The sequence below is a fragment of the Crinia signifera genome, chromosome 3 (genome assembly GCF_055691185.1).
Source record: "Crinia signifera chromosome 3, ASM5569118v1, whole genome shotgun sequence".
Classification (NCBI taxonomy): domain Eukaryota; kingdom Metazoa; phylum Chordata; class Amphibia; order Anura; family Myobatrachidae; genus Crinia; species Crinia signifera.
The window spans coordinates 334,263,433-334,279,778 of NC_139219.1; the positions used below are offsets into that span (position 1 = coordinate 334,263,433).

General features: G+C 43.1%; 1 protein-coding gene across 1 annotated transcript in view; it reads right to left on the bottom strand.

The window, feature by feature from the left end:
• Positions 1 to 9,816: 9,816 nt before the first annotated feature.
• The window catches only part of LOC146063090 (vomeronasal type-2 receptor 26-like), a 34,538-nt gene continuing 28,008 nt past the window's right edge, over positions 9,817 to 16,346 (bottom strand). Inside the window, exons 6-7 of the mRNA XM_083175104.1 lie at positions 13,440 to 13,563; positions 9,817 to 10,736 (exon numbers count right to left, since the gene is read on the bottom strand). Of these exons, the coding sequence (XP_083031230.1) occupies positions 9,817 to 10,736; positions 13,440 to 13,563 (1,044 nt within the window). The remainder of the gene's footprint in view (positions 10,737 to 13,439; positions 13,564 to 16,346) is intronic.

Consider the following 16,346-nt stretch of genomic DNA (forward strand, 5'->3'; position numbering starts at 1 on the left):
TTGATTTAAAACATTCGTTTATGTCGGAACTCTAATTTTATTTACTGATTTCGAATATTTTTTTTATTTTCACTTTCACTACTGTACTTTTCAGTTGTCAAGGTCCATTTGCCAGAACTTTTATTGTACCGTATTGCACCGATGGAGCCGCCATTTGCAGAGAATGAGACACGCATGCTCTCCATTTGCAGCACTAGGACATGCAAGCGTCTCACACGGACGTGTCCGATTATCTGCGAATGACACGGATCCATCTGCACTGTACCGTATATCAATTCACCGCTGCTGGAAAAAGCATAATTAATAAGGAATACAGAGTACTTAGACAGACGTGTGTTACAATTTTAAATGAAAAAGAATAAGCTTGCAAATAAATACATGTGACTTTTTCTGGTTGAGCTGTAGTGTGTGTGTGTGTGTGTGTGTGTGTGTATGGGGGGTTGTAGGCATCAGCTTGTAACTGATCCCCTTTGACAGACATAAACATGCTTTCCCCCATCATTACGTCATAAACCATACTTGCCTACCTGACCCTCTCCTTCAGGGAGAAAATGCTCTGTTTCTGGACCTCCCTATTAATGTATGATTGCCATCACCTGTGAGGAGCTAGGTAACTGATAAGAAAGGTGTCACCACAGGTGCTGGCAACCATACATTACCAGGGAAGTCCAGGAACAGAGCATTGTGTCCTCCTGGAGAGGGGCATGCTGGGAGGTATGGATAATGTATGATTGCCAGCACCTGTGGGGAGCTAGGTAACTGATAAGAAAGGTGTCACCACAGGTGCTGGCAACCATACATTACCAGGGAAGCCCAGGAGCAGAGCAGTGTGTCCTCCTGGAGAGGGGCATGCTGGGAGGTATGGATAATGTATGATTGCCAGCACCTGTGGGGAGCTAGGTAACTGATAAGAAAGGTGTCACCACAGAAGCTGGCAATCCTACATTACCAGGGAAGTCCAGGAGCAGAGCATTGTGTCCTCCTGGAGAGGGGCATGCTGGGAGGTATGTATAATGTAGGATTGCCAGCACCTGTGAGGAGCTAGGTAACTGATAAGAAAGGTTTCACCACAGGTGCTGGCAATCATACATTACCAGGGAAGCCCAGGAACAGAGCATTGTGTCCCTCCTGGAGAGGGGCATGCTGGGAGGTATGGATAATGTATGATTGCCAGCACCTGTGGGGAGCTAGGTAACTGATTAAAAAGGTGTTACCACAGGTGCTGGCAATCATACATTACCAGGGAAGCCCAGGAGCAGAGCACTGTGTCCTCCTGGAGAGGGGCATGCTCGGAGGTATGGATAATGTATGATTGCCATCACCTGTGAGGAGCTAGGTAACTGATAAGAAAGGTGTCACCACAGGTGCTGGCAATCATACATTACCAGGGAAGCCCAGGAACAGAGCATTGTGTCCTCCTGGAGAGTGGCATGCTGGGAGGTATGGATAATGTATGATTGCCATCACCTGTGGGAAGCTAGGTAACTGATAAGAAAGGTGTCACTGCAGGTGCTGGCAGTAATACATTACCAGGGAAGCCCAGGAACAGAGCATTGTGTCCTCCTGGAGAGGGGCATGCTGGGAGGTATGGATAATGTATGATTGCCAGCACCTGTGGGGAGCTAGGTAACTGATAAGAAAGGTGTCACCACAGGTGCTGGCAATCATACATTACCAGGGAAGTCCAGGAGCAGAGCATTGTGTCCTCCTGGAGAGGGGCATGCTGGGAGGTATGGATAATGTATGATTGCCATCACCTGTGGGGAGCTAGGTAACTGATAAGAAAGGTGTCACCACAGGTGCTGGCAATCATACATTACCAGGGAAGCCCAGGAACATAGCACTGTGTCCTCCTGGAGAGTGGCATGCTGGGAGGTATGGATAATGTATGATTGCCATAACCTGTGGGAAGCTAGGTAACTGATAAGAAAGGTGTCACCACAGGTGCTGGCAATCATACATTACCAGGGAAGTCCAGAAACAGAGCAATGTGTCCTCCTGGAGAGGGGCATGCTGGGAGGTATGGATAATGTATGATTGCCAGCACCTGTGGGGAGCTAGGTAACTGATAAGAAAGGTGTCCCCACAGGTGCTGGCAATCATACATTACCAGGGAAGTCCAGGAACAGAGCATTGTGTCCTCCTGGAGAGGGGCATGCTGGGAGGCATGGATAATGTATGATTGCCAGCACCTGTGGGAAGCTAGCTAACTGATAAGAAAGGTGTCACTGCAGGTGCTGGCAGTCATACATTACCAGGGAAGCCCAGGAACAGAGCATTGTGTCCTCCTGGAGAGGGGCATGCTGGGAGGTATGGATAATGTATGATTGTCAGCACCTGTGGGAAGCTAGCTAACTGATAAGAAAGGTGTCACTGCAGGTGCTGGCAGTCATACATTACCAGGGAAGCCCAGGAACAGAGCATTGTGTCCTCCTGGAGAGGGGCATGCTGGGAGGTATGTATAATGTAGGGTTGCCAGCACCTGTGGGGAGCTAGGTAACTGATAAGAAAGGTGTCACCACAGATGCTGGCAATCATACATTACCAGGGAAGCCCAGGAACAGAGCATTGTGTCCTCCTGGAGAGGGGCATGCTGGGAGGTATGGATAATGTAGGATTGCCAGCACCTGTGGGGAGATAGGTAACTGATAAGAAAGGTGTCACCACAGGTGCTGGCAATCATACATTACCAGGGAAGCCCAGGAACAGAGCATTGTGTCCTCCTGGAGAGGGGCATGCTGGGAGGTATGGATAATGTAGGATTGCCATCACCTGTGGGGAGCTAGGTAACTGATAAGAAAGGTGTCACCACAGGTGCTGGCAATCCTACATTACCAGGGAAGCCCAGGAGCAGAGCATTGTGTCCTCCTGGAGAGGGGCATGCTGGGAGGTATGGATAATGTATGATTGCCAGCACCTGTGGGGAGCTAGGTAACTGATAAGAAAGGTGTCACCACAGGTGCTGGCAATCATACATTACCAGGGAAGCCCAGGAGCAGAGCATTGTGTTCTCCTGGAGAGGGGCATGCTGGGAGGTATGGATAATGTAGGATTGCCATCACCTGTGGGGAGCTAGGTAACTGATAAGAAAGGTGTCACCACAGGTGCTGGCAATCATACATTACCAGGGAAGCCCAGGAACAGAGCATTGTGTCCTCCTGGAGAGGGGCATGCTGGGAGGTAAGGATAATGTATGATTGCCATCACCTGTGGGGAGCTAGGTAACTGATAAGAAAGGTGTCACCACAGGTGCTGGCAATCATACATTACCAGGGAAGCCCAGGAACAGAGCATTGTGTCCTCCTGGAGAGGGGCATGCTGGGAGGTAAGGATAATGTATGATTGCCATCACCTGTGGGGAGCTAGGTAACTGATAAGAAAGGTGTCACCACAGGTGCTGGCAATCATACATTACCAGGGAAGCCCAGGAGCAGAGCATTGTGTCCTCCTGGAGAGGGGCATGCTGGGAGGTATGGATAATGGATGATTGCCAGCACCTGTGGGGAGCTAGGTAACTGATAAGAAAGGTGTCACCACAGGTGCTGGCAATCATACATTACCAGGGAAGCCCAGGAGCAGAGCATTGTGTCCTCCTGGAGAGGGGCATGCTGGGAGGTATGGATAATGTAGGATTACCAGCACCTGTGGGGAGATAGGTAACTGATAAGAAAGGTGTCACCACAGGTGCTGGTAATCATACATTACCAGGGAAGTCCAGGAGCAGAGCATTGTGTCCTCCTGGAGAGGGGCATGCTGGGAGGTGGATATTGTATGATTGCCAGCACCTGTGGGGAGCTAGGTAACTGATAAGAAAGGTGTCACCACAGGTGCTGGCAATCATACATTACCAGGGAAGCCCAGGAGCAGAGCATTGTGTCCTACTGGAGAGGGTCAGGTAGGCAAGTATGTCATAAACATGTCTGTGATAAATGTCTGCCTTGTCAATTAGCCAAGGAAACTTGCCATGTGTAACAAAAGTACAAGTACCTTATTTGCATGACCTAATTTGCACTGTTGAGTAGCTACATGTAACATGGTGTGTTCACATAAATCTCTATTATTTAAGATACAGTGGAGCAGATTTATTAATCATGGGAAAGTGATAGAGTGGTGGTAACGTGGAAGGTGATAACACAACAACCAGCTGTATTGCAAAATGACAGTTAGGATTTAATTGGCTGGTATCTTATCACCTTCCAATTTATCACCACTCTAACACTTTGCCAAGCCTCATATATCTGCTTTCTCCAAAGCAATACATCTTCGATTTTCTCAAACCACACCCTTCAGGTATATTTCTATGATTTTTGAAGCTCCTAGCTATTGTAGAAATAATAATTTAAGGTCCAAACAGATCCAATATGGTTAGACTTTGACCTCTGCTCAAATTTTGGCGGCTGAGTGCTTGTTTCTGCTGCGATTGCTGCCAGCTACATCGCACTTAGTAATCAATATGCAAACATATACATAAGACCATATTTACCTATCATGTCCAGGTAATTTAGTTTTACTGCTGACAAGATGACATAAGGCAAAAAAGAGGGAAGGGAAAAGGGGAGAGGCCGAGGGCACTGGGCTATAATGACAGAGGGTAAGAAGGCATACTCCAATCAATGTGATAAAATATAATTGGATACAAAAGAATTGTGGAGGTGCTCCCAGGGAGTAGGGTAATCGTAGTCAAAAGGGTTAGATATCCAAGGGAGGATATCGAAAAAAGACTCCCGAGTGGGGCACAGCCTTCTAATGAGAATGGATTACTGTTAATACAAATTTTATTAGTTAAAACATGGCCCTAATTAAGGGTCAAGAGAAAACAAAGGACAAAGACAAACAGATAACACTGATGAACAATATACATGAGAAAATGGTGAAATATTATTTCTAAGTATGTCTGTCTGGGGATTCAATGGAGAGAAATACTCCAATCAATCACAGTATGTATATATACACATATGGAATCCTAATAGACAGTAAAAACCTCAAATACCAATTTATATTGGAAATAAATGTCAAAATTAGCTAGATTCAGTTAGTGCTTGTATTTCCTGTAAGTGACAGAATTGTCTGGACTGGATAGGTCTGATTAGCTGGTCGATAGCAATAAATATAGAGACACCTGAGTATGGGTATGCTAAGGGAGTCGCTGCTGCCTATGCATGTGACGTTAATCAGTGAATGCGCAGTTGAGCGGACTCCGAGAGCGTCACAGGTGTCAGAGTGTAGATAAGAGAGTTTCTGCTGTTTCCAGGGGTGACCTGTCTGGCTCTGTTATACAAGGTACAGCGCAGAGTCGGATCCAGGGTCCCCCAGAAATGAGAGAACCCTGAATAAAAATAGAGTGTAAGGTACCCCTTCACCCTGTCCCTGGTGTTTGCTGCTATCCTCTGTGTACAGTATTATCTGTAGTGAACAGAAGTTGAGCGATACCACCAGGGTGGTGAAGTGTAGAAGGAAGTCAAGTTTGCACGTGGATGGGTGGTAGCACGGTTGCTTGTGCAAGACACAATAAGATCAGGGACAGTTTTATAAAGAGAAGGATGTCCAGGGATCTTAGGCTAATGGTACTGGTATGAAACTTCAAATTATAGTGGCCAGAACAAGTGTAATGGTTAGTGCAGATAGTAATTCTGGCATGAATACAAAATATGCTACAGGTAATTGGATTAATGCGCTGCACAATAGTTATCAAATTCACCAAAGTGTGAAATGTCTACAATGGTGGATTAATATTCAATGTGTCATAATTTAGCTGTAATTAGTTACACTAAGAAATGTAACAAAAAACACAAGTTAATATAATGCTATATTCAGCGCAAGAAACACAGGTAAATCCAATGTTAATTTAGGCGTTAGGATTTAAACATACTGTAAGGTGATCACCACAGCCCAACAGTCAGAAATTCAATAGAGGTAGCAGGTGACTGCAACCTTTCGTAACAATTTAATTAATGCCACTTAGAATTATATAAACTAATGGTAATTAGGGCAAATATAACCCAATTTAACGAAAATTAGCAGTCACGATAGATACCAACAGTAGATAGGGACTGCTGATTAGAACTGTAGGTAATGTTCCTTGCACTCTGTAATAAGAATACACGATTTAGCAGTGTAACAAACAGCAATTATAGGTTCCGTGTGAAGATTCATTTAATACCACAGATAATTGGATTAATGCGCTGCACATTAGCTATCAAGTTCAGCAAAGTGTGAATACCTACAATGATAGGTTAATAGTCAGTGTGATATAGTAGAGATATAATTGGTTACACTGGAGAAATGTTACAAGAAATAGCAAGTTAATGCAATGCTATATTTAGCGCAAGAGACACAGGTAACTACAATGTTAATTTCAGCGCTAGGTTTTGGACATGCAGTAAGGTGATTACCACAGCCCTTCCTGATAAAGCGTCCTGCAATATTGTATAGGTGATAACAATTAAGTAAGCACAAATAATTGGGCAAGTACGAATTACACAGTATAATAGGGCTGAAATGCATATATTAAATTCAGCCAGCAGATGATATTGCGCTATAAGATAATGCCCAGGTTCTATACACAGTAAGAATAGATAATCAGCGCAGGTAATCAGTTAGTTGCCACTGGGGCTGATACACTCACGGCACTTGGACCTGCAGTAGTCGCGTTGTAGGTAATCCAACCAGTCTGCCAGGTGTATGCAGACAGGGAGAAGGCACTATGATAGAGAGAGCTCAGGTACAGCCAGGAGAGACGTATGCCTCTATCTTTTACAGATGTCGGGATCCCATTGTTATGTGTAGTAGAGGGAGCCGGCGCTGTGTGCTCTGTGAGCGCTGGAGTCCGGGTGCCCGACAGTCAGTGTGTCGACACTTGGTCTCTGCGGGGACCGGCAGATAGAGCATGTGCTCTGAGAGCGCTGGGATACTGGTGTCCAAAAAAGTCAGTGTGCCGACACTAAGTGTCAGCGAGGGCCAACAGGTAGGGCTGCGCTGTGTCTGTTCTTCAATAGATGCACGGTCAAGGAGGTTAAGTACAAGAACCGGCAATGTACTCAAAAATGAGCTGCCGGTCTGGCGTCAATCCTGAGGCGGATATAGTCTGTGTGCTGAGCCGTGGAGAATCAGCAGTGTGTTTAGGGGTGAGCTGTCAGCTCCAAAGGTATCCGGAGTCTGTGGGAAATGTGCTCCGTGTTCTGGCGTCGTCTGTCATTTACAGGAAGACTGTCTAGCAGGTAGATGAGGCAGTAGAGGTCCCGCTTGTGCACAGCGGGAGCCGCACGAGACGTACGTTTCACCGTTAAGGCTTTCTCAATCAGGTGTCTGGTATGTATGGCCACTCATTATTTAAATGGTCTGTGGCCAATCCCCTGTGGGGACAGGTGAGAGATGGGAGGGTTTTAAGGAGAATGGGAAACTATGGTACGGACACGCACTGGGACAGATAGTGATTGTAAAGGTATACATAAAGTTCTCTGTATCCCTAGTGACCCTATTGCACAAATTAGAGGTCCAAGTGCCGTGAGTGTATCAGCCCCAGTGGCAACTAACTGATTACCTGCGCTGATTATCTATTCTTACTGTGTATAGAACCTGGGCATTATCTTATAGCGCAATATCATCTGCTGGCTGAATTTAATATATGCATTTCAGCCCTATTATACTGTGTAATTCGTACTTGCCCAATTATTTGTGCTTACTTAATTGTTATCACCTATACAATATTGCAGGACGCTTTATCAGGAAGGGCTGTGGTAATCACCTTACTGCATGTCCAAAACCTAGCGCTGAAATTAACATTGTAGTTACCTGTGTCTCTTGCGCTAAATATAGCATTGCATTAACTTGCTATTTCTTGTAACATTTCTCCAGTGTAACCAATTATATCTCTACTATATCACACTGACTATTAACCTATCATTGTAGGTATTCACACTTTGCTGAACTTGATAGCTAATGTGCAGCGCATTAATCCAATTATCTGTGGTATTAAATGAATCTTCACACGGAACCTATAATTGCTGTTTGTTACACTGCTAAATCGTGTATTCTTATTACAGAGTGCAAGGAACATTACCTACAGTTCTAATCAGCAGTCCCTATCTACTGTTGGTATCTATCGTGACTGCTAATTTTCGTTAAATTGGGTTATATTTGCCCTAATTACCATTAGTTTATATAATTCTAAGTGGCATTAATTAAATTGTTACGAAAGGTTGCAGTCACCTGCTACCTCTATTGAATTTCTGACTGTTGGGCTGTGGTGATCACCTTACAGTATGTTTAAATCCTAACGCCTAAATTAACATTGGATTTACCTGTGTTTCTTGCGCTGAATATAGCATTATATTAACTTGTGTTTTTTGTTACATTTCTTAGTGTAACTAATTACAGCTAAATTATGACACATTGAATATTAATCCACCATTGTAGACATTTCACACTTTGGTGAATTTGATAACTATTGTGCAGCGCATTAATCCAATTACCTGTAGCATATTTTGTATTCATGCCAGAATTACTATCTGCACTAACCATTACACTTGTTCTGGCCACTATAATTTGAAGTTTCATACCAGTACCATTAGCCTAAGATCCCTGGACATCCTTCTCTTTATAAAACTGTCCCTGATCTTATTGTGTCTTGCACAAGCAACCGTGCTACCACCCATCCACGTGCAAACTTGACTTCCTTCTACACTTCACCACCCTGGTGGTATCGCTCAACTTCTGTTCACTACAGATAATACTGTACACAGAGGATAGCAGCAAACACCAGGGACAGGGTGAAGGGGTACCTTACACTCTATTTTTATTCAGGGTTCTCTCATTTCTGAGGGACCCTGGATCCGACTCTGCGCTGTACCTTGTATAACAGAGCCAGACAGGTCACCCCTGGAAACAGCAGAAACTCTCTTATCTACACTCTGACACCTGTGACGCTCTCGGAGTCCGCTCAACTGCGCATTCACTGATTAACGTCACATGCACAGGCAGCAGCGACTCCCTTAGCATACCCATACTCAGGTGTCTCTATATTTATTGCTATCGACCAGCTAATCAGACCTATCCAGTCCAGACAATTCTGTCACTTACAGGAAATACAAGCACTAACTGAATCTAGCTAATTTTGACATTTATTTCCAATATAAATTGGTATTTGAGGTTTTTACTGTCTATTAGGATTCCATATGTGTATATGTACATACCGTGATTGATTGGAGTATTTCTCTCCATTGAATCCCCAGACAGACATACTTAGAAATAATATTTCACCATTTTCTCATGTATATTGTTCATCAGTGTTATCTGTTTGTCTTTGTCCTTTGTTTTCTCTTGACCCTTAATTAGGGCCATGTTTTAACTAATAAAATTTGTATTAACAGTAATCCATTCTCATTAGAAGGCTGTGCCCCACTCGGGAGTCTTTTTTCGATATCCTCCCTTGGATATCTAACCCTTTTGACTAAGATGACATAAGGGTTGTACATTTTAATAAAGCTTTAAAGACCACCCTGCAAGCTTCCTGAGTGAGATTAACATGTTCTCTACATTAGGTTTATTTGATAATATAACAAAACCTAACAAAAAACATTATAATTGTCCTTTATCACCTTACATTTACCCAGAAACTGTTAATATATACAGCTATGATTTGGGCAATAGTTGGATTATTATCAATGTCTTTAATCCCTAATGATCATAATTTTAAAATACTACTACTACTACTACTACTACTACTAATAATACTACTACTACTACTACTACTACTACTACTACTACTACTACTAATAATAATAATAATAATAATAATAATAATAATAAAGTTATTATTCATGAATAACACAGATTATTTTCTTTCTCAAGTAGATGTTTTCTTGTGTTTAGTTCCGGTCTCCATAGGATAATGTAACATTTTGGGAAAAATATACAACCTAAAAGTCCAGCGCATGAAGCTAGTATCGCAAAGATCTCCACAGCCACCATATATTTCCCCTTGGTGCTGAGATAAGCTGGGATCATGGTAGTCCAAACACTGCAGAAGACCAGCATGCTGAAGGTGATGTATTTGGCCTCATTAAAGCTGTCCGGTAACTTCCTGGCCAAGAAAGCTGTAATAAAACTAATGGCTGCCAGGATTCCCATATAACCCAGGACAGAGTAGAATCCAACAACTAATCCTTCATTACATTGAACAATGATCCTTCCCTTATAAGAATGAGTGTCTAGCTCCTGGAAAGGTGGAGAGATAGTCACCCAACTCACACAGATTACTATTTGGATGGATGAGCACAACAATACTACACAATTAGACAGCTTGGTGCTGACCCAATTTTTCCATGGACTTCCAGGTTTGGTGACTTTAAAAACAATATAAACCATGATAGTTTTTCCTAAGACACAAGATATGGCCACTGAGAAGAGGACTCCAAAGGATATCTGACGGAGCATGCAGGTGGCATCTACAGGATGTCCGAGAAACAGGAACACAGAGAGAATGCTCAGCATGATGGAGACCAGGAGCAGGAAGCTCAGATTCTTGTTATTGGCTTTCACCAGAGGTGTGTCATGGTGCAAAATAAATATAATAAGTATCATAAAAGTTAAAAAACAAAGCATAAATATTGATATTAAGATAAAGACAACAATTGTGTCATTTGTGTAGGACAGAAATTCCACCACTTTGGGAACACACTGAGTCTTCTTCTCATTAGGCCACTCATGGTCAGCACACTTAAAGCAATTTTCACTGTCTGGAAAAATAAAACAGCAGACAAAAATATGTAGATTAATGACATTGCTACATCTTCCGTGCTATAGCAAATTTTATAATCTTATTCACATCTCTCACATCTCTCACATTTCTCTAGCCTCCATTGCTCTGCATGCAGACTAGGAGAAATTGCTAGGTGTGTGCAGTGCTTAACTTCTCCTCAGTTGTGCCCTATGGAATGCCTGGTCTATCTGTAATAAAACTTTCTTAACCATGATTAAATCACCTACAACTAACTAAATGTCCATCAATAGGCATCACCAAAATCCAAATATCCCACTCTATCACCATTTCTTCTGCAGAATTCTCATCTGGGGGCGCACATTCTCTAAAAGCCCCCAGAGGTCACCATGATGGTGGTGTTGGGGGACCTTCTTCACTTCAGCTTCACCTACCAACTAATACCATCAGAAGTATTAATTTCATTGTTCATAGCCAATGATCATGCTTTTCATCTCTTATACCCTGTCAACCACTTCACATCTAAATTGACTATGTCATCCCACCAGACCCTCATGAACCTACCTTTTCCAGCCTACTCCTCCCAAACCTTTGACCAATTCTGACTTCACCTACTCCACTACGTTTATACCATTGCCTGTTTCTATCCTGCCTATCTCTCCAATCTCTCCTCATCTTGTCTCCTCATTATTAAAAACTCCACCCTTTATACTGACATGCTCTCTAATTACTGCCTAATCTTTCTCTTTCCATTTGCCTCCAAACACATTGAGCTTAATGACTACAACCATCTGATTGCCATTATTTCCTCCCACTCCCTGCCTGACTAAGTTCAGTATGGCTTTCTTCTTCATTCCACATAAACTGTCCTCACTAAAGTCAACAATGACTTTCCTGATGAAAAATACAGGGGCCACTACTCCCTGCTCAGTCTCCTTGATCTCTCTGCTGCTTCATCACTGTGGACCGCCTTATCCTTGTGCCTCCTTCTTGCTAACCACCTACCCCTGTTACATTTATTCTCCATCTCTTCTCATGACATCACTCTCCTCATTTCCTCTTCCAGTAAGTAAACCCCAAGGTTCTTATCTTGAACCTCTCCTTTTCTACTTCTATATATCCTCATACAGTAGGTGAGCTCAACCACTATTTTGGCCTCCAATATCTAATCTATCAGGAGGACACTCTAATCTATCAGGAGGACACTCGAACTATCTCCCATCCTTTGATGTCTCCCCATCTCTCCTTACTCATGCTTCCAACTGTCTCTGTGCTAGTTCTTCCTAAATTTTCCAGCAATTTCTTAAGTTTAACATGTCTAAGACTGAGCTGTTCATCTTCCCACCCTCCTACAACCTTCTTATCTGCTGACAGCACCACTATATCCTTTAGCTCCCAAGTGCTCTGTCTTGTAGTTATCCTTAATTCTCTCTTTCAAACCTCACATTAAGTATCTTACTCGGCCTGGACATTTCCATCTATGAAAATTATATCCAGGATCTCCAGACCCTATCTCACCCTTGAGGAAAGTAAGGGCCTGTAACAGATATTGTTGATATTTATGGAGTAGAGTGAGTATTGGCCAACTGTGATTGCTTCATGAAAACACCTTAGCAATGCCACTCAAACGTAGACTTTCCGTGCACAGTTGTTGACAGTCAGGAACTATTTGGGGGCAGTTATGGAGCGATCGAGGTGTCATGACCGTATTCAGAGCATGCTTCCGCCTATAACTGTGCATCTCAGTTCCTGTGTACATTTTGAGTGGCCAGTTTGTTACTCATATGATTGATTTTTGAAGGATCGGAGACCACCCTTGCATGTTTGTAAGCAGTTGATTGAATTAGTGAATACTCCTGTGGGTGTCTCAATACATTTCCAGATAAATTAAGAATTTGCATATTTCCACAAACCCACTGTGTCCAAATTCACAGGTATGAATGCATCAGTGCCCATGTCTATATCAGGCTCCTTATTTGGCCTCCTTCACTCCCATCTCTCTGCAGAACACACTGTCCTCACTGCTACTATTAATCCTTCCCTCTTCTATAAGCCATATACTGGCTCCCCTTCAAACCCAACTCAAACTTCTCTCATTCAATTAAAGTACAGAGCCCACACCAAATCCTCTCCTATTTACTTCTCTGACCTTTTCTGTCATTTAGACTCCCACCTGCTCATCTCAGATCACTAATGATTTCTGCATGTCTTCTCAACTGATTACTTCCTCTTACTCGCAACTCCAAGACTTTCCCTATGCTGTTCCTTACCTCTGGAACTCACTTCCTCTCCCTATCAGACTCTCAATCTACAAGACTTCAAAGACTCCCTTAAATTACACTTATTTTTAAAAAATGTTCAGTCCCCATCATAAACCCTCTGTCCCATGCTTAAGGCCCAACCCATCTGTGTCACCCCTGTCTGTGTGCCCCTTTCCTATGGAATGTAAATTTTCATGAGCAGGGCCCTCTCTCTGCAGGTGCTGTTCCTTGCCTCACTTATATAACCATCTCCACAGTGCCTACACTGACACCTAACCCTTGGGTTTAGCCACCGTGCTGTTTACTTGAGTATTACTGTGACTTCTTATGAAGGAATGTTTATGCAATGTATGGCACGTCTCTTTGTTGTTTGTCATTCTGTTTTTTTGTACTTTGTAAGGCGCTTTGGACCCCTTTGTGGCACCAAATAAAGGATGATAGTAATGATAATAATATTATACCGGTCACATTGGATATTTCCCCCTCGGAACACTGGACACAGCTGTAGCAGCAAGAATATAGGGCAGACTTCAGCACTTTCCTGGTCCCTGGCTTACAGTTCTCCGAGCACTGAGACTTAGGGATCTGGAAATAAGAAAAATATATATGTAACTGTATTTCCCATAATGCTATGGGGTAATTAGGGACCTTCAATCCCTGATATCTGTCAGGTCTGATTGCTGTAAAGAACATACCCTACCATCGACTAGGGCGTGAATTCAGAATAAAATAGTGTGCCAAGCGCAGTGAGGGGACTTGGTACATTGATGCCGTGTCCATGTCGACTTATGTCAAAATTTGGGACAACAAAACCGTGAAAAACTCATGTCGACCTTTTGGCCACCTGGAGACACCTGGAGATTAAATATTGAATATTTATGCACAAAACGAATTTCCTACTTGTTAAAAGACGCACAACATACGTCTGATTATTCACATATTGACCAATAAATCCAAAAAACTAACCTAAAGGGACCTTTTTTAATACGAATCTCAGCAGTGTACAAATAATTGTTGATAAGAAACCTTGTTGATAAGGAGAAACAAGACACAAATAAGCGGCCAACAGAGGGTGATATTGGATGTTTTGCATAAACATCCATTCGCAGCCTATGGGCCAAACCCACATCCTTCGATGGTCGCTGATTATCGAATGATGTGGAAGGTACACGTATATCTAAATGACTCTCAGGTCACTTAGATATGAAACATAGAAACATAGAATATGACGGCAGATAAGAACCATTTGGCCCATCTAGTCAGCCCCTTTTTTACCCTTCAGGTAATCTCACCCCTTTTTAATCCTTATTTCTTTGTAAGGATATTCATATGCCTATCCCAAGCATGTTTACATTGTTCTACTGTCTTAGCCGCTACCACCTCTGATGGGAGGCAATTCCACTTATCCACTACCCTTTCTGTGAAGTAATTCTTTCTAATATTTCCCCTGAACCTACCTCCCTCCAGTTTCAGTGCATGTCCTCGTGTTTTATTACTTATTTTCCTTTGAACAAAATTTCCCCCCTGTACTATGTTAAAACCCCTGATATATTTGAAGATTTCTATCATGTCCCCCCTTTCCCTTCTCTGCTCCAAACTATAAATGTTAAGATCTTTTAGTCTTTCCAGGTAAGTTTTGTGATGTAGGCCATGCACCATTTTAGTTTCCCTTCTTTGTACACTCTCTAATGTATTTATATCCTTCTGAAGATATGGTCTCCAGAACTGGACACAGTATTCCAGATGAGGTCGTACCAATAAACCTATAAAGTGGCATTATTATGTCTTTTTTTCTGCTACTGATTCCTCTCCCTATGCAACCAAGCATCGGACTAGCCTTCCTCATTGCTTTGCTACATTGCTTTCCTGCCTTCTAGTCACTTGAAATAGTGACTCCTAGATCTCTTTCCTCCTCAGTAGTTTCCATTATAGTACCCTTGATACTATATTGAGCCTTTGGGTTTTTGAGTCCCAAGTGCATAATTTTGCATTTTTTAACATTAAACTGTAGTTGCCATGCTCTTGACCAATTCCCAAGTTTACTTAGATCATCAGTCATTTGATTTACCCCTCCTGGTGTGTCTACTCTGTTGCATATCTTTGTGTCATCTGCAAAAAGGCATACTTTCCCTTCAATACCATTTGCAATGTCCCCAACAAAGATATTAAAGAGCACTGGTCCAAGTACAGATCCCTGGGGTACTCCACTGGTAACATGTCCCTCCATAGAATGCACTCCATTTACTACAACTGTCTGTTTCCTATCCTGCAACCAGGTTCTTATCCATTTAATTGTTTTATAATCCAATCCCACACTTTCAAGTTTTTTTAGCAGTCTGCGATGTGCGACAGTGTCAAATGCCTTACTAAAATCTAGATAAGCCACATCTACGGCCCCCCCTTCATCTAGTATTTTGGTCACGGAGTCAAAAAAGTCAATAAAATTTGTTTGGCATAATCTCCCTGCAGCAAAACTATGCTGTTTTGGATCCTGTAAGTTGTTTACTTTAAGATAGTCCACTATTATTTATTTTAATAGTGTTTCCATTAATTTCCCTACTACTGATGTAAGGCTCACTGGTCTGTAGTTACTTGCTTCTTCTTTGCTTCCGCTTTTGTGCAGTGGAACTACATTTGCTCTTCTCCAGTCCTCTGGAACTGCACCTGTATCTAGTGACTGGTTGAATAAATCTGTTAATGGCGCTACCAACACATCTTTTAGTTCTTTTAGTATCCTTGGATGCACTCTGTCTGGCCCCATTGATTTATCCACTTTCAGTCTTGAAAGTTCTGTTAGGACTTTCTCTTTAGTAAATGTACTTCCATCTACCTTATTTTTATGAATGTCCTTGCAACTTAACTGTGGTCCCTTTCCTTCTCCTTCTATAGTGAATACGGAGCAAAAGTAATTATTTACATCAGGGGTGGGGAACCTCCGGCCCGGATACAGCCCCCGCACCCAGTATGTCCGGCCCGCCCGCCTGCCTATATTACAGCCGCCCGCCCGCCTATATTACAGAAGTATAATCCGCCCAGCCGCCTATATTTCATTCATACCAGCCGCCGGGGATGGCTGCTGCTGCTGCCGCCGGGGAGATGTGCATAAGACGCGCCCGCCAATCACTGCCGGCGCATCCCCTCCACAGCCACTGTGATTGGCAGGCGCATCTTCTACACATCTCCCCGGCGGCAGCAGCAGCAGCCATCCCCGGTGCCTGGTATGTAATATAGGAGGGCGGGCGGATGATAATACATCAGTAATATAGGCGGGCGGGAGGCTGATACATCAGTTATATAGGCGGGCGGGCAGCTGATTAATCGGTAATATAGCCGGGCGGGTGGCTGGGGAGATGTGCAGAAGACGCGCC